This window comes from Engystomops pustulosus, chromosome 2 (genome assembly GCF_040894005.1).
Source record: "Engystomops pustulosus chromosome 2, aEngPut4.maternal, whole genome shotgun sequence".
Taxonomy (NCBI): domain Eukaryota; kingdom Metazoa; phylum Chordata; class Amphibia; order Anura; family Leptodactylidae; genus Engystomops; species Engystomops pustulosus.
Genome location: NC_092412.1, coordinates 123,942,269 through 123,965,482, shown reverse-complemented (window position 1 = coordinate 123,965,482; position 23,214 = coordinate 123,942,269). Strand labels below are relative to the sequence as shown.

The 23,214-nt window shown below is 38.9% G+C and overlaps 1 protein-coding gene across 4 annotated transcripts in view; it reads left to right on the top strand.

Annotated features, from left to right (window-relative positions):
- The window catches only part of TPST1 (tyrosylprotein sulfotransferase 1), a 51,901-nt gene that overhangs the window by 14,643 nt on the left and 14,044 nt on the right, over window positions 1–23,214 (top strand). For 3 of the 4 annotated variants that reach the window (XM_072136234.1, XM_072136237.1, XM_072136236.1), the window contains exons 2-3: window positions 1,716–2,646; window positions 15,493–15,691. In XM_072136234.1, the coding sequence (XP_071992335.1) occupies window positions 1,808–2,646; window positions 15,493–15,691 (1,038 nt within the window). In that variant the 5' untranslated portion in view covers window positions 1,716–1,807. Of the gene's footprint in view, window positions 1–734; window positions 839–1,715; window positions 2,647–15,492; window positions 15,692–23,214 lie in introns of those variants that run through there. The other variant, XM_072136235.1, reaches the window with a different exon arrangement.

Below are 23,214 nucleotides of genomic sequence, written 5' to 3'. Positions count from 1 at the left end.
TGCTGTTGTTTGCCGGCAGGAAGTCGGTGTCTGTGTATCAATGTGAGCTCGTCCTGGACTGGTATACACTAGGAATTATATCTGTGAAATGCTTTATTTTTGTTAACGGTGAAAAAAGTGGGTTTTTAAATTATCCTGAGTACATTTAAAAAACTTGTCCTTGTTGGAATACCCCTGTAATGGGTTACAAGATCTGAGCTTGATGGAATATTTCTTATCTCGGTAAGGGAAGCGGCACAGATGTTAAACAAGTAAAGGTCCTGTAAAATCTACTCTGCCCCAAGTCCTCTAAAACAAATAAATAGCCGTGATAAGTCTCTTATAATAGCCCTGACTTGAGTATAGTGCACTTCTAATGATTGTCTGCTGCACTTACTGAATCCTGCCTTCAGCTATATATCCGAAGCAGGTGATCCATGTCTGTTTCTGTGTAAATAATACCTACTGTGTACTGTATACTTAAATATATCTCTCAAGTGATGTTAGTATAGTAAACACAGTCATTCCATTAAATTTCAGTCTCTATCTGAAAATCAATTGTGGCTTCCTTAATTGTCCGTGAAAGAGGCTAATTTTAAGCCATGATGGACCCCAGCCATTTTATCCTAACCTTCCCCACACAGTAGAAGAATCTATAAATACAGCAGATGTGCGTCACTACATAATAGAATTGTGCTCCGAAGCAATGGCTGCTGCCTTTGCTTTGTGACATTAATACGTAAACCCCTGAGAAGGGCTGACTCACTGCTCACTCTTCCTGTCACATCTGGTTAGATGTCCTGGAACCGATCTTTGGTCAGTCTGAATGCACATAAACTGCATGTGGTGACACACATTGGTAAGGTATTATTTTTATAACACTTTTTAGTGTACTTTGCATCACTATTTACTATGAAGTTTGTGCTGTAATATTTTTATGTGCATTCAGGTGAAAGAGTTTTGATTTAAGGAGGGCCTGAAACTTCATGTGTTTTTTTTTAATGACTTTTTTAATGTTTTTTTTTTTTTTTACTTTACTTTTGTCAATGGGGTGTTTGGCATATGGTGGCATAGTCAGAAAAAGTATACTGTTTGGATACATTCCCTAACTGTTAATACATTCAGTTCAGTTTATTCTAAAATGTCTTAGAGGAAATGTACGTGCAACAGTGGGTTTGGGTACAATGAATAATTCCTGTATTAAATAAAAAAAAAAAGACCCAACAGCAGAGCTGACACTTTTTTTTAAATATGCATTGAAAATCTATCTGTCAGCTATACATGAGCAGTAAGTTCCCCCCCTCCCTATTTTGAGAATAAACCGGTTCTAGTGCTGGATTTCATGATCGGATGACTGCCCATGCAGGGTCAGCTCTCCATAGAACCCAGTGGGAGTTATGGATACCTGAGCCAGTTCCACACTGAATCTCTTAAGATATGTATGAATAATGTGCTGTAAATGAATAATAATGACTATTATATCAGCCCAGCATCATTGCAAGTTAAGATGTAAGTTATTAACTTTTGTCCTTGCTTCTTGCTCAATCTCTTTCTGTAAAATCAAAATGTAGAGGGGATTGCATTACATTTCATTACTCTTTATTTCGTTGCTTCACATTGTATTAATTGTATTCTTAAACTGAACGTTGGCTGCATCACATGCTTTGTGTTGTCTAGCCAGCTGTATTGTCTGTGTTGTCTGTAATAATTATAGGTGTTTACTGTTTGTTTTGCAGATACAGTAGATGGCGCTCACCTTTCTGCCATGTCGGTATAAATAAACTGGAACTATTCCATCTGCCTCATTCAGGGAGACTCTGTTGTCAATATGATTGGGAAACTAAAGCAAAACCTGCTACTGGCCTGCCTTGTAATAAGCTCAGTGACTGTATTCTACTTGGGTCAACATGCCATGGAGTGCCACCATCGAATAGAGGAACGCAGTCCGCCACTCAAACTGGAAATCCCCAAAGCAACGCTAAGAACTGAACAAAGCGCAAATTCTAGTTTTACATATAACAAGGACATGCCGTTAATATTTATTGGAGGAGTACCTCGCAGTGGAACTACATTAATGCGTGCAATGCTTGATGCCCACCCCGAGATTCGTTGTGGAGAAGAGACTAGAGTTATTCCACGAATCTTATCTATCAAACAGATGTGGGCACGGTCCAGCAAAGAGAAAATGCGCTTGAATGAGGCTGGTGTCACTGATGAAGTACTAGATGCCGCCATGCAGGCTTTTTTACTGGAAATAATAGTTAAGCATGGAGAACCTGCACCATACCTGTGTAACAAAGATCCATTTGCTTTAAAATCCTTGTCTTATTTAGCCAAAATCTTTCCTAATGCCAAATTTGTCTTGATGGTGAGAGATGGACGTGCATCGGTACACTCAATGATATCCAGAAAGGTTACTATTGCTGGCTTTGATCTGAATAGCTACAGAGATTGCTTAACCAAGTGGAATCGTGCTATAGAGACTATGTATAACCAGTGCATTGAAGTGGGTTACGACAGGTGCATGATGGTGCATTATGAACAGCTGGTTTTACATCCAGAACTTTGGATGAAAACGTTACTGAAATTCCTCATGATACCATGGAATGATGCTGTCCTACACCATGAAGAGATGATCGGCAAAGCCGGAGGTGTATCCCTGTCCAAGTAAGTAATAGATTTGATATATTTTAGTTATAACATGAAACTTCAAAGGTGCGTGGTATAACCATGACTTATTTCAAACTAATCTACATTTCCTTACATAACTAAAATAGTGAATTGAAACCAAGAACATTTCATTTGGAGCTTTAGAGCTTTTTGATATAAAGGTCTGTAAATAAATTATAAGAAAATAAAGACTAAGGTGGAATTGAGAATTTGAGTTTTTTTGGGGGACGGTTTTCAAACACGTTTGTTATAGTATCAGCTGTGTCTCCACTATGGTTAGATGGTCAAGAACCACTGGCTTAAAGAGAGAATTTTAATAGATCTTTTTATTTTGAAAGATTTTTTTTTTTATTTTTTAATGGAACTTGAGTTCCTGCATGACCGCTAATCTGGTGTAGGGTCATTGGCACTTTACCTTTGGTAACCCTTTATCCCATTTCTACTCATGAGCTATATTTATACCTGTGTCTAGCAGGACTATAAACAGGGTCATAAAATATTCTAAGAATAGCTAGGATTTTAATTCACATGAAGTTTTAGTGGATAATTGAGTTGAATTGGCTCCCATTTAAGCCCTATGTTGACATTAGTATTTCATCAACCTAACCACAATCTGTCCAATAAATATATTTCTATAGTATTCACAATAGTCCATTACAGTCACCTATCTGGACCGCTTATGGTGACCGTCCACTACTGTTTTTTGTGCCTTCTATAATATTTGGAAATATTTGTTTTGTAAGACTGAATCCAACAAGGTCTTTAGATTAGGGAATTAAATAACGTCTGGATAGGAAGATGCCAGAAGATTATTGCTTGGATTAGCAGTGGGAGAGAGTCTGGCATTAGTCAGACACTTAGGCATGCATACCAATTATTCAGGATGCAGGCCATGAAGTCTTACATCACAGTCTTGTGTAGAACTGGGCAGCTAAGAATGTCAGTGTAACCTTTAAAACGCGGCTCCCCCTCCTCTTTTGTCAAAGGTAAAATATTATAGTAACAGACCAGAAATTTGCATAATCTACAGCAATATACAGAACTCTAAATCTTGAAATGTATTTAAAACTTACTGTACTTACTGTGAGTTGTAAATGTCTATAGAGAAGATATTGTTGAAAAATATTAATGATTGAAGAGAACAATTCATCCTAAAATATTCTAGATGTGAGTAATGCAGAATTTTGACATGCGACTGAAGTAGAGGAGATGAAGTACCTCTCCAACACTTTTCCATTAGTGGTAAAGGCTCCAATAAAGGGGTTTCCTAATCTAGACATCCACGGTTGCCCTTTAGGGTATTCGGATCTAATACATAGTTGCCTCCACCCCATACAATAATGGAAAGTCTTCTGACAATGGCCTGGCAGTATATCATTTGGTTGCTAATTCTTTTGAATAGGCACATTTAATTATTTTCTTTGATGTATAAAAAGGAGTTTGCCAAATTTTTACAGGTTATCATCTTGGAGCCGCAGCTTACAGAAATGGCAGTCCTATTCACATGGTCCATAAGGGTACCATTCTTCAGACCCCCACTGATAAACCTGTTGTCACCTATCATGTCGATCTGTTTTAACTCATTAACCACCAACCGACTGGATTATGGGTTGTTGTAATGCAGGATAAGATGATTTTTTTTTTTTCATAGATACAGTTCTATATGCATTTAGTGGACAAAATAGAGTGAACATGACTCCCATTATTGTGATTGGAGGGGTCCCAGTGGTTGGACTAACACTGATAATGATCTATTATATGGATTCTTGTTTGCTATGCAACCATATTTGCACAGTTTACCTAAAGTGTTATTGTCTGTCTTTGAAAAAATTTGAATAAGGGAATGCATTCTGCTTTGAAGGGTCCATCCAGACCCCTTGTGAAGCCCCCCTGGTTTCACTTTTGCACCTTTCCCCGACAGAAGCATTTTCTATTTATATGTTCATTCATGAATTGTGGCAGCTGTCTCTTTAGGTCTTGCACATATTATTGCCTTTGAGTAGAGCATCCACCGGTTGTCCTCAATGTAGATATCATGAGTATGGCTCAACAAGTTATTAAAATAGGTTTCCAAATTTATCCTGAATGATTGTGTCAAAATGAGATTGATCCTTGCAATTGAGGATAATCCGCAACATTTACAGTAACGTCAAAGTGAAGAAGATTGTACGTCATCTGAAAGAATAGGTGTAACATCCACATGGAGATTGACTGCCTGGAATTGATATCTACAGTATGTTACTCCACGTAGTGCGGTGAAATCTGTAATGAACAATGGGTTTCCTGCCCTATTGTTGTATAACGTAAGCTTGTATAGGCTGTAGTAAGGCTCAGAGCTCACTCATTTGTGCACATCAGATGGAGGAGAACACTTCTACTACATTCACATTCACACTGACTGCACTGGTTTCTTTCCACATTCCAAATGCTAGTAGTCAATTGGCTTCAGATGTAGTGTGAGTTATAGTATGTCACCCCCACCCCCTCTATGGGGTTTACAAAATGTTACACAGACAGAAAGAAGAAATAGTGAGCCTAGGAGGCATGCCTTCCCTCCCCATTACTAAAATTGCTGGGGCTTGTGAAAGCTAACTACTTAACTATGTAACTTCTGATCATTCAGGTCAGTTATGAGCTATCTTTTTGTTCCTTTTGGCTATGTGAGGCAACATTGTGATAATTACCATTATCTGCTAGTTCTTGGAGTTGACTTTGCTGCACTGGTAGTCACTTTATTACTACTCGGCTCTAGTGACTATTCATCAGCTGACAGAGCCATGGATGGAATGCCGGAGGCCCTGCAAGGAGGAGTAAGGGACAGGAGGCAGCATGAGGTGAGGTGAGGATACGGGAAGCCACGGATTTATTGTCCCGCTAAGGCATGAAACATCCACACTTTGCTGTGACTTTGCTTTTATAGTCGCTTGCCACCTAGTTGACAGAGTAATATCCTGTGAACATAGCTGGTAATTAGTCATTTGGAAAGAACTTGGTGACGCTTTGCACTTGTGTGAATGTGGAAAACTGAGTCACCTTACATTTTATGGAGTTAGAGAAGCTCACAGCATCAGGAGCTTCTCCACAAGTGGACAGCGCTCAGCCAGATTATCAGCCACACAGGTGCAGGGAAATCAGAACTGTTTGTTATAACGGTTTTTGCACCTGTGTGACATCACATGACCGTGGACAGACTTCTATCTACAGGAAGTAACCAAAGAGGTTTCCTATAGAATGACAGCAAGCAGAGATCTAGACAACTGTGAGGAATACAGTGATCATATTGGAAAATTGTTATGTGGGCATGGGGTTGCTATGATGCCAAGGTGCAGCTAGTAATAACTGGCACTGGGGTTTTGTTATATAATGCTATAATTAAAGTGTTGAAGGTGTTAGCTGGGAAAGGGGAATTACTAGATATCCCTCTGCGCTTCATGATTGTAGACAGATGAACTGAGGTTAGTAACTCTACCAGGAATATAGAAATACCCCAGTGGTTTTTGGGTTGTAATGATTTCTCACATACATACATACATACATACATACATACACACTCTCACACACACACACATATATACATACATGATTTGCATTTGATAGAACAACCAATATTCACTTAACATATCTTAACTTGGGTTAAAAAAAAGTACCATTAGTTAACAGTTGGTCACTGCCTTCTGTTCCTCGGGGTAGATACTTTGTCATACCCACTTTCTCTGGGCTTTTATATGTAGTGTGTTTACTGATCCACATTGTACATTTCTGCGTTTCAGGGATCTCATTAACCTTTTAGTCATCACATTTCACATGGAAGCAGTGGTTCTATCATATAAAAATAATGCAGTGACCCAAAGTGACTTCATGTTATGTATTTTCTGGTATTGCCAGTTTTTTTTGAAAAAATTTATTTTTTCCCTTATCTATCTATTCATGTTCAAACTGGAAGTAGATAAAATGCAATTAAAATGACAGCAAAACCATTTATGAGAATGGACCCCTGAAGTTCATCCAGATGATTTATTCAGTGTCTATGGGAATGCCGAAGAATGTTGCATTTAATATGGGGTAAATATGGTTTATGCGTACTGACCACTGATTGACTGGGTACTCAGAAAGTCAAATCGCATAGCAAAAAATTGTCCATTGGGACATCTGTACCCATTAGTCAATAAAACGTAACTTTTATTTATATAGTTAGAAAATGAACCAACCAAAAGAAAATGTTTAAAATTTCTCAAACAGTTTGAAATGGGCGTTACTGAAAGCAGTATAGTTTAGGGCATATACATCAACAGGGATGCCCCACAGTACTGTGTATTCAGATATGTGATGATCATGCTGCTCCGTTGTGGCTCTCATAGATGACAGCTGAGATGACCACAGAGATGAGCTACTGCTCTATGGGTGTGCGAACCCTAACTCACACAGCCTCTTCCCCCTTAGTATTCGCACCATACATGGTCCAATTGAGTGCACATAAACTCTGACTTAAAGACTAAGCGTGCTAAGGGGAGGAGGGGAGAGGGAAAGGGAGAATTCCTGTACACTTGCCCTATTGTCTAAGCACTCAATGTCATCACACAGTCATATATCAATTTTTTGGCTGCCTTCTCGAACTGATGATTCTAAAAACATTCACACAGTAGCCCCCCCCCCGACATGTTTCGCCACGTGGAGTGGCGACTTCAGGGGTACCGGGGCTATAATGCATTCTAAAAACATTCACACAGTAGCCCCCCCCCCCGACATGTTTCGCCACGCGGAGTGGCGTCCTCAGGGGTACCGGGGCTATAATGTACCCCTGAGGACGCCACTCCACGTGGCGAAACATGTCGGGGGGGGGCTACTGTGTGAATGTTTTTAGAATTATCAGTTCGAGAAGGCAGACAAAAAATTGATGTATGACTGTGTGATGACATTGAGTGCTTAGACAATAGGGCAAGTGTACAGGAATTCTCCCTTTCCCTCTCCCCTCCTCCCCTTAGCACGCTTAGTCTTTAAGTCAGAGTTTATGTGCACTCAATTGGACCATGTATCTGAATACACAGTACTGTGGGGCATCCCTGTTGATGTATATGCCCTCAACTATACTGCTTTCAGTAACGCCCATTTCAAACTGTTTGAGAAATTTTAAACATTTTCTTCTGGTTGGTTCATTTTCTAACTATATAAATAAAAGTTAAGTTTTATTGACTAATGGGTACAGATGTCCCAATGGACAATTTTTTGCTATGCATTTAATATGGGACATTAAGAAATTAAGACATTACAGTCATTTTTATTCTTCTTTGTTTTAGTCTTAAAATACCACCAAAACTTCAGACAGAGCCTGATTGTGATGGTGCCCTGTCCCTATGCTAGTCAGGAGTGCAGCAAGGGGCTAATAGTACTCTAATACTCACCTTTCTCTGCTGCCTCGAAGCAGCACCAGCAGTAGTCTTCTCTGTTTCCCTGCAAAGCAGCTGTGATCGCGTCATGTCTGCCAGCTTCAGAGCCACATACAGCCATTGCACAGAGAAGACTAGAGGAAGACTGCTGCTTCTTTGGGCCGGGGGATTGGTGAGTAAATATTTGGTTTTTGTTTCTCTTTTTCCACAGAAAAAAGCAGGGAAGGTGGGTAGTGAGTTGAATGAATGGAACATACAAAGTGGAAATTGGGGGCTAGCTGTAAAAGGGCTAGAGAAAAGGTGCTGTAATTCCCCTTTTTCTGTGGCCTGTAAGGGTGGATACAGTATAAAGACCAGTAAAGAGGGTGCTATAAGGAGGCTGCTAAAGAAAATTGACTTTTGGCTACTGTAGGACATAGTGACTACAGGCGGTCCCCTACTTAAGAACACCCGACTTACAGACGACCCCTAGTTACAAACAGACCTTTTTGTAATTTGTAATTTACTGAACTTTAGTCCTAGGCTACCTACAATAAACAGCTATAACAGTTATCACCGGTGTCTGTAATTAAGCTTTATTGTTAATCCTGGTTCCTATGACAATCTAACATTTTTAACCCCTTAATGACCGCCCTATTGAGTTTTTACGGCGGTCATTAAGGGTACTTCTTCTGACGCGTACGCCTTTCTACGGCGGCGCGTCAGAAGAAGATTTCGGGACACCGGGTCTCGCTGGTGCCGGTGTCGGGCTGTGATATCACAGCCCAGACCCGGCACTAACACCCGGGATCGGAAAAACTCCGATCCCGGGTGTTTAACCCCTTGCACGCCGCGGTCAAGCATGACCGCGGCGTGCAAGTGTGTCCCCCTTGGATCGGACCCCCCCCCGGTGTGCTTACCGGGGGATCCGATCCCTCCTGCCGCTGCCCCGGGTCCCGACGAGTGACCTGGGGCTTCCAGGTTCTCTCCCCGCCGGGTTCTGCCTTCCTGGCAGGACCCGGCTGTAAGTAACTGAGCATGCGCGGCATGCTCAGTTACTTACACTATACAATGCAATACAAGTGTATTGCAGTGTAAAGGCTTGAATAAGCGATCGGATGATCGCTTATTCAAGCCAAGAAGTAGAAAATGTAAAAAAAGTTAAAAAGAAAAATTAAATCTTTTTATAATATAAATAAATAAATAAAATAAAAGTCCCATAATCTCCCCAGTAACACATAAAATGCAAATAAAGTAAATAAAACACAAAAATACGTACATATTTGGTATCACCGCGTCCGTATTAATCTGTACAATAAATCTAAATCAATATTGAACCCGCTCGGTGAACTACGTAAAAAAAAATTTTTCATCAAACACCATCATAAAAAATGTTCTAAAAAGTGATCAAAAAAAGTTACGTTACCTAATATGATACAACTGAAAAGAACAACTGTTTTTGCAAAAAATAAGCCCTCAACCAGATCTGACAACAGAAAAATACAGAAGTTATGGCCCTGAAAAGTTGTCAATAGTAAAAACAATGCGATTTTCTCCAATATTGGTTTTGCTCAGGAAAATTGAGCAAAAATAAGAAAAACTATATAAATGAGGTATCACCGCAATCGTAGTGAACCAGAGAATAAAGATAAAATATTATTTTTACGTTACGGTGAGCGGGGGGAAAAAATGCTAACAATCCAAAATAAAAATTGATGATTTTGTTTGTGTCCCCCTTGAAATAGTTAATAAAATCTCATGAATAAGCTTTAGACTCCCAAAATAAATTATTTATACATTATATCTCACCCATAAAAAATAAGCCCTCATATGTTCGCATTACCAAAAAAAATAAAAATTTATAGGTTGTACAATGTGACAATACAAATCTGCTGTGAATGGCGCTTCCATTCATTCTATACTCGGCCGTGCGCCCGTACAGCAGTTTACCACCACATATGGGGTATCAGTACACTCGGGAGGAATTGGGCATCAAACGTTGCAGTGCGTTTCATCATTTAATTTATTCTGAAAATGTCAGTTTGGCCTAAATGAATGTATTTTCCAAAAAAAATTCCATAGTTTCTAAATCGCAGGTCCATATTGTTTTAACCCATGTGAAACACTTAAAGGGTTAATGGCCTTAATAGAAGTTGTTTTACATATGTTGAGGGGTGAACTTTCTATAGTGGGGTAATTTATGGGGTTTTACTATTATTTAGGCCTCTCAAAGTCACTTGAAAGCTGAGTTGTCCCTCAAAATGTGAGTTTTGGCAATTTTCATGAAAATAAGAAAAATCGCACCTAAAGTTCTGCGCCTCATAACATCCTAGAAAAATGACCGGAAGCATAAAATATCATCCCAACATAAAGCAGATATTCTGTAAACGTTAATTATCAAACTTTTTGGGTAGTTTTACATCTTGTCTGGAAAGCAGAACATTTCAAACTTGGAAAATGAAGAATTTTTACAAACTTTTGCCAAATTTTCACTTTTTTTCAGAACGAAATGCAAAACTTATCACTTAAATTTTATAACTAACATGAAGTACAATGTGTCACGAGAAAACATTCTAAAATCACCAGGATATGTTAAAGCGTTCCGAAGTTATAACCCAGTGGTGGCGAACCTATGGCACTGGTGCCAGAGGCGGCACTCGGAGCCCTCTCTGTGGGCACCCAGACCTTCACCCCAGAATGAAGTTCACCAGACAGAACTCAAAGAATCTGCCTGCAGAATCTTCCTACAATGATAGATGAATTTGCCCTCCTCCTTTCAACTGCGTTGGTGTCCTTGGGAGGTTGAAGGATTGAAAATAGTCAATGAACAAGGAGAAATACATTACTGCTTAAATTGCTGCGCTGGCACTTTGCAATAAATAAGTGGCTTTTGCTTGAAGTTTGGGCACTGAGGCTCTAAAAGGTTCGCCATCACTGTTATAACCAATTATCGTGAGGCATGTCAGATTTGAAAAATCGAGTCTGGTCATTGAGCTGAAAACTAGTGTCGGTGATAAGGGGTTAAAATCCAATTGTCACAGAGACCAAAAGTTATTTGGCTGGAGCTACCATTATAAAGTAGCTACGGAACCTATCTTGTATGTAACTGAGGGACAACCTGTATTGGCTAAAAGTGGGCACTGTTACTATTGGGGCACTGATACTTTTGGCTACTGGCTGACACACTAATTGCTGACTGAAAGAGGACTTGGACAGTATGTGAAGTACTGTGCCACTCTGCCAGGGGACTGTGAATATTGGGAACACATATTGATCTGAATGAAGTCCCCCCTCCCCCCATCTTGTTCAAATCTAACAAAATTTGTGTCAAATGTTTATTCTGGTTTGTGCAGCACAAATTTTTGTTTGTGCTGCTTTTGTTTTGAGGATGTTAATGAAATTGTAAAGTTCAAAAGGTCAGCCAGCCCCATCACATTAGCCGAATCAAACAAAAGTGTTGTCAAGTGCTTGTGCTGGTTTCATTTGCGCTGCTATCATTTTTAAGGTATGTTCAGCTGTTAACATAAATTAAGGTGTTTAGGATGAACTGGTAAAAAAAACAACCTATTGACACTTCCCTGGTTTCATCACCAGAGGGAGCTAGCAAGCACATTTAACTTTGGAAGGAAAAACCTCTGCTGACCTCTGGAAAAATGATTAATACATTAAAAATGATAGTGGCCCAAACAAAGATTTTAGCTGCACAAACATTTGACACCAGTTTTGTTTCATTCGGTAAATGTGGGGGAGGGGGGCAGGCTGACCGTTTACAATTTTGTTTATATCTTCAAAACAAAAGCAGCATAAACAAAAATTTGAGCAGCACAAACCTAGCACAATTGATTGGCAGCAGTTTTGTTTGATTTGGGTAATGTGGGGGGGGGGGGGCTGGTTGACCTCTGATGACCTCAGGAAACTTTTATTATCTTATAAACAATAGTGGCACAAGCATTTGACACCAATTTTGCTTGATTTGAACAAGGTGTGTGTGTGTGTTCACTGAGGTCACATATTGGCCATGCTGGTTTGTCAGGTTGTGGTTGCACTCAAAGGGCTTATTGTAATGGTAATGCTTTATAAACGTAACTACTAAACAACTTGCTTAACTATTATGAAATAAATATATTGATACAGTAATAAAATTACATTCTGTCCCTTTAAGGAGACTGATGTGGTGCCTGGGGAAAATTTGTTTTATACCCCTGCTCTAAGGTGTTCAGGTACATTGATGATGAGGGCAATAAATATGTAGATGTAAGTGTTCTCCCCATTTATTGCTTACAGTTTGTGTATCATATTCAGTTAAACCTGAATACATGAAATCGTATTTTTGATTGCTGTAACGCTCTTAATTACCGGAAATGCCTTTGAGTTGTTAGGGAGCAATGCAACTCAGATGTTGTCTGCAAAGAAACTGACATAGGAATACTTTTTATGCTTCAGTTCTATATAACAATTTTTATCAACATTTGTGTACAGCTATTAATTTAGGCCAATTGCAGAAACTCCCACCTGGCGTAGATTTCAGTTATTTTGTTAACCATTATATTAAAGGGGTTGGCCACTCTTTTACATTGCCCATGTGCTTTTTCTACCTTTTAATAATAATCCCTGAATGCTCACCAATCGATTCATCATCCTTGATGATTCCTCTATTACTGTGTGCAGACTCTCTATGCACTCCATGAATAGACATGTAAACTTAGATCCTACACTGATAAAAGGGAGGGACTTGTAGCAGGAGATTATGACTCATCCTGCTGTCACACCTCTCTGTGTATGTCAGTGAGATGGACAGAGAGAAAATACACACACTGGAGGCTGCCATTACAGATAGAGTATAGGAGTGAGAGACCAGGAGATGCAAAGTGCAGCATGTGGATAATGGGGAAAGGCTGAAGCTCTCAGAGGAGGCAAATACACAGGTACATATACATGCAGGGACCTGTCTAATGGAACAGATTTATTGAAAAGTGGCTAACTTCTTTAAATCTGACAGGTTATTATGATGGTTAAGAATAGGTTTGTGACTTCTTTATGCCAAAAACTGCCCAAAGGGATGTTAAGTCCCCACATAAGTGTTACATTTCCTACTAAAAATTAAAGATTATTTTATATTTGATGGCTTTCTTCTTAATATTGAGTAACAGTCTACAGATTTATCTTATTTGGAATCTGTATGGCAGGACAAAGGTTCTTCATCCCGGTTGTATCTTGTCCAGTAAACTAATATTGACACAGGCATTATCTTATTTGTTTCTTACAAAGCGGTTGTAGCCATGTTGATTAATGGTTACTGCTCCAGCAGTGGTGTTACTTCTCTTTTTACACAGGTCAGTTAACATTAAAGTAACACCCAATATGTGAAGTTTTTTGGGGGGGGTTTAATGGCTTTTGCAAAATTAGCTTTTTTCATGTCATTCAGTTTTTTTCTATTTTCTTAGTGGGGTGAGTAGATGTAAATAAAGTAAATGAGATGTTTAATAATATGTTTTATTTTTAGGAAATTTGAAATTCGTACCAATTTTTTATTTTTATGTCATAAAGTATTGCAGAGAAAAAATTTGAATCTCCCGGTGGTATCTAAGAGGTTAAACATTGGTGTTTTGTTGCTTTGAATGGCCAGTGCATTGCAGCAGGATCTTGGTTGGCAGTCATGAGCTGGCTCCTTCAGTGATCAGTTCCTGTGCCTGTGAACTTCCTCTGCTATTTATGATAACACTACTTCTACATGCTAGTGCTTTATTTACTTGATTCTAGGTTTTGTATCTGAAGAAATGACAGGGCAAGGAGAGCCGTGATGTCGCATGTTATGCTTCTGTTGGTTTATTTCAAGAATCCGATTTGACTACTAGTTCTAGGGCAGAATGTTCTTGTACATTTTAATATATTTCTAACCTCTTACTGATGCCCTCTCCATACAAGGTGACACCAGTAACAACTACGGTCGCTGCTGGCATCGATCGCGGGTGGTAACCATGTAAATGCCTCCGGCAAAGCAAAGGAGGCACTTAAATCTTAGTGGCGCGTGAGCGCCTTATTAAATTCGATCACTCCCCCCTGTGAAGTCATCAGGTGGCGGCAATCGGTTACAAAGACCCGAGGCTGTCTCATTCTATCCCATCTATAACAATGTGCAATTTGCTCATTGTAATATATGATGTGGAAAATCCCCTTATACTGCCATTCTGTAGTATGCCAGGATATGGTAGGATCAATCAGACAACCTAGGGTTAAAGTATCCTGGGGGGTCTAAAAAATAGTAAAAAAAAACAAACGAAATTTAAATCTAAAAATCACACCCCTTTCCTTAGAACTGATATAAATAAACAGTAAAAATCATCAACATATTAGGTATTGCCACGTCCCAAAATGGCCGATCTATCAAAATATAATAGCGTTTTTTCCCCATGTTTAACAGTGTAATGGAAAATAGCGCCTAAAGTCAAAAATGCCACTTTTTTGCAATTTTGAAAAATTATAAAAAAAATTCAATAAAAAGTGATTAAAAGGCCTTACAGACCTGAAAATGGTAGCATTGAAAATGTCTTCACAATTTGCACAGCTCTGTACACCGAAGCATGGAAAAAAATTTTTTGTACTGGTTTTAATTTTTTTAAATGTATGAAAACATTATAAAACTTATACAAATTTGTTATCCCCATGATCACAACAACCCAAAGAATAAAGTGTCATTTGGGTCACACAGTGAAAGCCGTAAAATTAAAGCCCACAAGAAAATGGCGCAAATGCTTTTTTTCACCAATTTTACTGCATTTGCAATTTTTTTTCCCCCGCTTCGCAGTACACGGTATGGAATATTAAATGCCAGCACGATGAAGTGAAATTTCTTACACAGAAAACAAGCCCTCGCACAGCTCTTTACATGGAGAAATAAAAAAAGTTTTAGATTTTAGAAGGTGGGGAGTTAAAAATGGAAACGCAAAAACAAAAAATGGCCAAGTCGTTAAAGGACTAAACATGATCTACAGGAATAAGCAGGGGTTCAGATGTTACAATATACTATTGTCAGTTCTTGATGTTGTATTTTTACATAAATTAATTCCCAAAACGGCATTAGGACATGTAATATCTATTATTCCCAATCCCGATTCTCTCTCTGAGAGTAGGTTTAGCCAATTGTAATGTAGAAATCTAGCAAATCTATACATGTTGCACTTGAGTTAATAATATAATAATAATAATCATAGCACCATTTTATTCTGCAGTGCATTATAAATCATGGTGCACTAATACAAATAAATTAAGACATTGCAGAGCAATCTATCTGTAAAATGGGTTGTGTCACCACAGACAAAGCGTTTGACTCTGTAAAGCTGGTTAAATCTTCTTACAGTAAAATGTATTTGTCAGGTTACTCAGGAACTGCTCTTAGTTTGTTTTACCTTTCACATGTCCAAATTCCCATTGTAATATAAGTTCTTGCCTAATCTTGTTCATTTTTCTTTATTATCTTCAGGGTTGAGAGATCCACTGATCAAGTCATCAAGCCAGTGAATGTGGATGCTTTGTCAAAATGGGTTGGCAAAATACCGACAGATGTTTTAAGAGATATGCCAGTTATTGCACCGATGTTGGCCAAATTGGGTTATGATCCGTATGCCAATCCTCCGAATTACGGAAAGCCAGATCAGAAAGTTATTGATAACACTAGACGGGTAAGTGTTAAAATAATGGAGGAACACTTATAACTTGCTTCATGTCATAATTTGAAGGCTCTGCACTTAAATGGGGTTTTGTTTCATACAGTTTCATGCTTTGCCACTATTAAAGGGAACCTGTCTTCAGGTAGCTCATTTTTACATGATGACAGGTTCCAATAGCTTCTGGCATGTTTATTTTACATATGCCTTTGTTGAGAATCTGAATTATTCCACTGCTTTCTAATTTCTTCTTTGCAATTACCTGGCTTCCAGCCAGCAGTGCACGGTGAGTCCTGGTGGTGGTGGTGTGTGTGGGGGGGGGGGAGTTGGGGTTGTCAGCCCAAATGAGAGTTGCATGTGGCAGTTTGCAGACACAAGTAGGGAAAGGCAGCAGGAGAGAGGCTGATGGAAGGGGAAGGCAATGAGTGAGGATGAAGAGAGAGGAAATTGAGGAAAAGGACCCCCCTGCTACTTATCTCACACTGCTGACAGGGAGCCAGATAATGTTAAATAAGTGGTTTAAAAAGTAGTGGAATTCTTCAGATGCATATTTGAAATGAACATGCCAGAGTGTATTGGAGCCTGTCATCATGTGAAAATAGAATTCGAATTCTTTAAAACTCTGCCCTGGTCAAGTGCGGGGTAGGCAGGTCACATAAACAAACCAGTATATTTCACTTATCATCTTGTCCTCAGCAATGGGTTTACAAGAGGTGATGATCTGTGACTTTAGTAGTTTTACTAGCCTTCTCTAGATTCAATTCATTCTTTCTTTGCCTTGAAATCAAGCATTCGCAATTTGAGATGCACCAAAAATGGTTTCCTCAGTGTTGTAGAAAAACTTGAACAGTCTACAAAGAGCCTAGGCTCCAAACCATTTACCATTGTCAGATATGTTGATTTTATAATAAATGAAAAAATAGTTGAAGACATTAGCCCACATTTATTAAAGCGTTTGTGTCCACTTTCTGTCTGACTTTGCACTGAAAAGTACATGTAAATTGCTTGCACATGTATTTAGAATATTTATATTTATAAGTGTCTACGCCAGTTTTGTTTCCAAGATGCACTGTGTCTCACATGACAGAAAAAATGTGCACTTAAAGGGGCATGTTAGTGATTTGTCAGAGTTTGCATAACATTTATTATTTTTATTAATTATTATTATTTACTGGCTTGGCCCACAATTCTGCAGCATTCACAAAAAATAATGGTGCACACTTCCAGGGAGCACCAGATTAATGAAGACCATGCACACCCTGCACACTCCACAGTTTTCACTAGTTTTAATAAATGTGGGTCATTGTCTCTTCATTATTCTGATCCTCGTTTATGCCTCCTGAAATTGTATTAGCTAATTGGTAAATAGTCCTTTCATTTCAATGGGTAAATCAGGTCTCTAAAAATGTACCAAAATATTTGATCCATAAAACGATAGTTTAGACTTTTTGTGTTCAACATACAACACAGACAGAATATGTGTGTGTCAAGATATTCATTCATGTAAAGATGTTTACAAAGGAAATATAATTGGTTCATGGAGTTTAGTGAGGGGACGTTTTATGAAAAACTCCACTAAAGCTGCAAAACAAAATCCTTGTTCTTTCATTCTTTTTTTCAGTCATCTTAAATTCCCTGCAAATAGGTAACCACTGCTACCATGGCCAGAAATATATACTAATGAGCTAAAATACTTGATACAGTTACAAAGCTTCCAGCTAGTGTACCTTCTCCATAGCAACAACATATTTTTACATGGCTGAAGTCCTAGTGACGTCTCTGCCATTGAATGCTCCGAGGATTGTGTTGTCTTATTCCGCTGCCTCTTTGAGTGTTATTCCATTCATACATGTAAATTTTGGAAGTAATTCTTAAGCCTTGAAGTGAGGAGCTGCCACGTCTATCAAGATAATGAATATGAAGCTTGTGACTTTTGTCTTTGAAGTGCTAGTAAATGTGCTTCTTAATTCAGCCTCTGCCTCTAGAGAGAGCATGTAGAGGCTCCGTATTGTACCAAAATTTCTGCATTTCATTTGGAAGTATTTGTTTCCAAGTGTATTCTGTTCTGCGTCCTGTAAAACTGACGGATGAAGGACAGGAACTGCTTTTGATAATGGGCTGTCAATAATTTTAGGTTGTGTCTTAATAAGATGAATTTTCTCACATAAACAAAGAATTAATCTATTAATCTTATAAGTAGAATCTCGGCTTGTGATGCCACATTTATAGGTCTGTGAGCCCTTTTGCCAATTAGACTATGGTGATATATACTGTAATTCCACATGCGTCAGGGTAACAGGCCAAGCAGACTACTCCCTTCAGGTGTGGTGTTGTGTTTTGTTGCATTCAGGTTCCCCTTGGGCTCAGTACATGTACCACTTGATGTATGATTCCCAATGTGAGCTCAAATAATTGTACTAATGCAAATCTGTGAATCTTTTATTAATTATCTTTATTTGTATAGCACCATCATATTCCGTAGCACTTTACAACACATAGGGGACATAAAAGTAAGACATAACAGAGTATAAACGCACAGTTATATGGAACAATAGGGGTGAGGGCCCTGCTCCCTAGAGCTTACAGTCTTTGAGACTATAATACCTTGTTTATGGCAAAAGCTTCTGACCAGCTGCATTTTGCCCATCCTACTTCTTGCTGCAGAACTACGTATATGCTCAGTTGAGGCCATAATGGCCTATGAGGGACAGATGCGATTGTATGTCCTAGCCCTCTGTTGTATGGATAATTCTGGAATCTGCCCAATATATCCTTATATTTGTTTCTGAGAATAACCAGCTGTACATTATATAGTAGTTTTGTGTGTAGGGTATGGGGCTTTGATATAGTCATACATAAATAGATAATCCAATTGGTACTATAGCCATAGAGCAGCATGTCTGTTTCTCGCACAATGGGCACTTTTGCATCTACTATGGCAGTTCTTCACAATATGAAAGATAAGAAATCTAGTGCCATCTCCTCCTGGCAGAGTGATTGTTGCAGACCTTTTTGTAGTAATAGACTGCACAGGATAGAAGACAAAGCTGAGCCTGTCTTACAAGAAGGCTATTGTTAGGACTTTCACTCTCATGCTCACGTTACCTTTCATGAGCAGAATTTTCTTTCTGAAAAGGTTATATTGCCTTACTGGCCTTTCACAGAAACCACATTACTAATTCTCCCTTGCTGCTAACAATAAAAAACTAGATGAAGCTTTTTGGCTGTTTATTGATGTCCGTAAAAAACATCTTATTAGTTTAATCTGTCCCTTACATAAATGTTCCTGTGTGATTTTTTTTTTTTTTTCTTCCCCTGGTAGTTTTTTTTCCCTTTTCTTACCTGACTGATTAAAGGGGTTGTCCGAGAGTTATGAAAAAAAACTAAAGGTTGCCGGGGGGCTGCTTAAAAAAATAAAGATCTCCTTACCTTCCGGTGCCCTTCTGGCCGGACCCGACAACCATTTGGCTTGCATTCACAAATCTGTGAATAGGGACGGGTAGGCGTGGCCGGTCAAGGCCGGCCGGAAGCTGGGTCCAGCACTGCTCTGGCGGCCATGTTTGTTTACATGGCGCCCGGAGCGACATTCTCGGACAGCCCCTTTAAGTGTGTGGTATGTGGTTGGCTACAAATCTTGATATGGTTTTGGCATTTTCGCCAAACAGATGTTAACGAAATGGAAAATCTGATTCCAGAATTTGAGTGTTAATATTGTTTATTAATGAATAGTACATCAGATGCAAAGAATATTTTATAAATGGTAAAGAATATTTTCTGAAGATGTAAGATACAATTACACATTGTAAAAATACTACAGTTCTACCTGTCTAGGCATATCGAGGCCCTAAGAGGCTTACCCTGCATATACCGTACCAAGTACTGCCATGAACAAGGCAGGTTCTGGAAGCAAATACTGTATCACTTGTCTGGGGGCAGCTAAGGAGAGGGTTGTATGTTTCTATTAAAATGAGTTTGAAAGTTTTGAATATAAGGATTACTGAACCAATCCCTTAATGGGATCAGTTTTCTTCTCTGCTAACTAATCTGTGAACCAGTCAGCTGACATGGATAATCTGTCGAGCATCACCGTTCCCTCTTAAAAACCTCATTGCATCATCGCACAATATTTGAATACCAATACCAATAGATTTTAGACTTGGCCTTTTATTCAGAGAAGACACAGCCCGTTTATATACAAAAAAAAATAAAACAAAAAAGGCTGTGTCATCGGATCCACTTTTTTTCCATTTATTTTTAACTATCTCTGGAATATACTTATAAGGAACATGCTACTTTTGCTTTACAGTGAATGGTTAAAATGAATGATCGAATACATTTTTTTTTTTTTTTATCCTCCACATTTGAAAGAGTTCGTATTGTATACTCTCCAGTAAAAGAAAAAACCTCATATGTTTGTTACCAGAAACCTTTTTTATAGCTTGTAAAGTGTGCCTGCGTCTGGTTCTGCTTAGGGCAGGCAAATGTGTAGTGTATAAGCTATATGAGACCACTTCAGGGTACCTTGCAGGTTTCATGATGATTTCAGTAGAAACCTGTAAAGGTGAACAAATCCTTGTCTAACCCACTATGACTACTAAGTGAAGCATAATACAACTGTATATAAATAGAAACACTGGCCATGATGCCAATAGTAACTAATCTGGGACAAATATATCCAATATATTTTAGCATTTACATGGATAAAATGCTAAACACAGGATTGTAATCTTGTAAGTGATAGTCTTTCCTTAGGCCTCCCTCCATCTGTACACTGAACATCTGTTCTTATCCTTTATTTTGGAGGCAATGCTGTCTGGATAAAATATGTGCCTAGACTTCAGTGTAAGGTCAGCCAAGAGGAAGCTTTCTATAGATGAGTATAGAGGGAGAACATGATGCCTTTCAACACACATATTATTGCACTGGCTGATGTTCACAATTATTTCCATACAATGGAAAAAGGAGAGAGGACACTTCTATGGGGTAACCGGAAAGTAGTAGGAAGAATGCAAGATTTTGATGGCACGTTTCAAGGTATACTCCAAGAGCAATTGCATAGGGTCGGCACAGTCCACGGAGGGCAATGTCTTACAGGACAGCTACAAACAGAGGCACAATGAACTTGGCACAAAACTACAGCGCGGAGCCATTTGGCGCTGAACAGCGCTTTCTCAAGCCAAAAGGTACCGCCCATCCAGGAAACACCAGATATATAAGTGAACACGGGCGGTCGGCACCAAGCAATGTTTAACTCATTCAATGCACCTGACCAAGCAGAGGGGAAGTGAACACCAACATGGGACATACCCCTTCAGAAAACACAGTGTGAACTGCTTCAAAAAACAAGTGGTACAAAGGTGAATTAAAAAAGAAAGAGTTAAAACCAACAGAAAGAAAACAAAACCTGTTATTAACATAGATCCAGGTTGGTAGTATTATACAACTATGACAATAGGTATTATAGCTCTAAGTTATTGGGCAGTTAATAATATTATTCTAAATCGTATGACATCACCACACCTGTAGTGTACCATCTGAGTGTAGAGCCATCAAAGGAAGGCGTTAAGTTCATTGCGGTCATTAAGACCTAGCGGTCCCAGGGCTTTAAATCTTATAATCCAGTTACTCTCACACTGTAGGAGGATCCGCAATCGGTCCCCTCCTGTCTGGATGGGTTATACCCTCTCTATCCCTGAGAACCTCAGATCCTGCGTCCCCTTTGTGGTGCATACGAATATGTTCAATTAGCCAGGGACTTTGTTTACCCGTCGTTATAGATTTTACATGCTCTCTAAAATAGGTAAAGAATGGGTTCTTACCAGTGTTACTAATGTTTTAAGGTATATTAGTTTAATTTTTCTACGAGGGGTTGTCCCAAGTGGAGTGGGATGATAAATCCCAGTGAGGCCCAGCCACTGGCAGTCCTCAACATGCCATACTTGGACGCACGTACATAGTGCATACACACCTCTTATATTTTGGCATCAGACTCATGGGCACTCTGTGTACCACTATATGTGAGGCATGGTACCCCCCCTAGATGTTTCTAGTAGAGAATATGCCTCTGTTTTGCCATATGTTGGTATCAGTAGAGGCAAACATAGGTACTATATAGTAACCAATATTATAGGTGGTTTGTAAGGTAAATTTTAATACATTTTCTACATCTATTAATCTGACTAAAATATGGAGCACATATAAGCCCACAAAGTCATTGCAACTTTTTGATTCCAGAATTTTATTGTTAATTTTAGTAAATCAGAAGTAAGTTCGCTTTATCTGACTTGTAAAAATTAGTTGTAAAGTAGCTATATCAAGGGACCAGAGCCTAGCAAAGAGTGGTCAACGATATGTGTAGGATACTGCCCACACTTCGCTAAGATCTGTTCCCCAATATAGCCTTCGGAAGTGGCTTAGGTAGTGGCTCGGTAGTATAGCCTTCGGCTCAGTTGTGTGATATTGTGGTGCACTTACTTGTATATGTTGTACCATGTATTTATGAATCTAGCATCATGCACTAACCCACTTTACAGGTCATTTGTTTCTAGTTACAGCTTTTAAGCCACAGGGCAAAGGGGCTTTACTGCCTGTATTGAAAGTAAAGGTTGTGACTTGTGACTGAATATGGTATCCCTAAAGGGGATTTGTGCATTCTTCTAAAGTATAATATGTAATAAGTGCAGTTGTCGGGTACAATGCTGTAAAATGAATGTTCCAGTGTGAATGAAAGGTGTTGAGATTTTCTAAGCATTTTGAACCTGCCATAATCCTTACACTTAATATACTTATTTGTCATACATTGGAAATGTCACATTCCACAATGACATTTTCATCCCTTCCATGGCTTTACCAGTGTCTCTGATGGACAGCTGGGGTTATACATTTCTGTGCTGGATTTATCACTTGTTGTCTGCGAGGCAGGAGTTGCGAAGGTCTTGTCATTCATCACCACCAGGTGGGCACAATGCTTTATGGCTGCTATCTTGTCTGATGCATCTACAGTGTAATTATGATTCCCCTCTGCCATGTTGCAAGTCCTCTCCTTCGTACCAGCTTGCAGAATGCCATATTAAATCACATTTTCTAAAATGTAAAATAGTGGTGAATACAAAACCAATTATAGCATGACATGTTAATAAAAAACTGTTCTCCTTTCAGGTGATGTAGCTGAATTTTTCCTCATGTGTCCCTTGTACAAATACCATGTCACTTATAAAGGAATAAGCATACACTAAAGAGTAACTGTAAAGTTACTTAGCAAAAAATAGTTTTAGAGCAGCAGGAGAGAGCCTTTGACAGCGATTCAAATGATACTTATACCACGCTTCTGGCATCTTCCTATCCTGAGATATAGGGCTAATATGGGACTATGTGTAAAATCCTCCTAGCTCTTCCTGAAGTGGCAGGCTTCCTGGTTGTGACATCAGCTTAAAGGGGTATTCCCATCTGGGCATTTACATTTAATTAAATTAATTTTCCTTATGTAAACATTTCTTCAATTGGATGTTCATTAAAAAAATGTTCCTGTGTGAAGATAA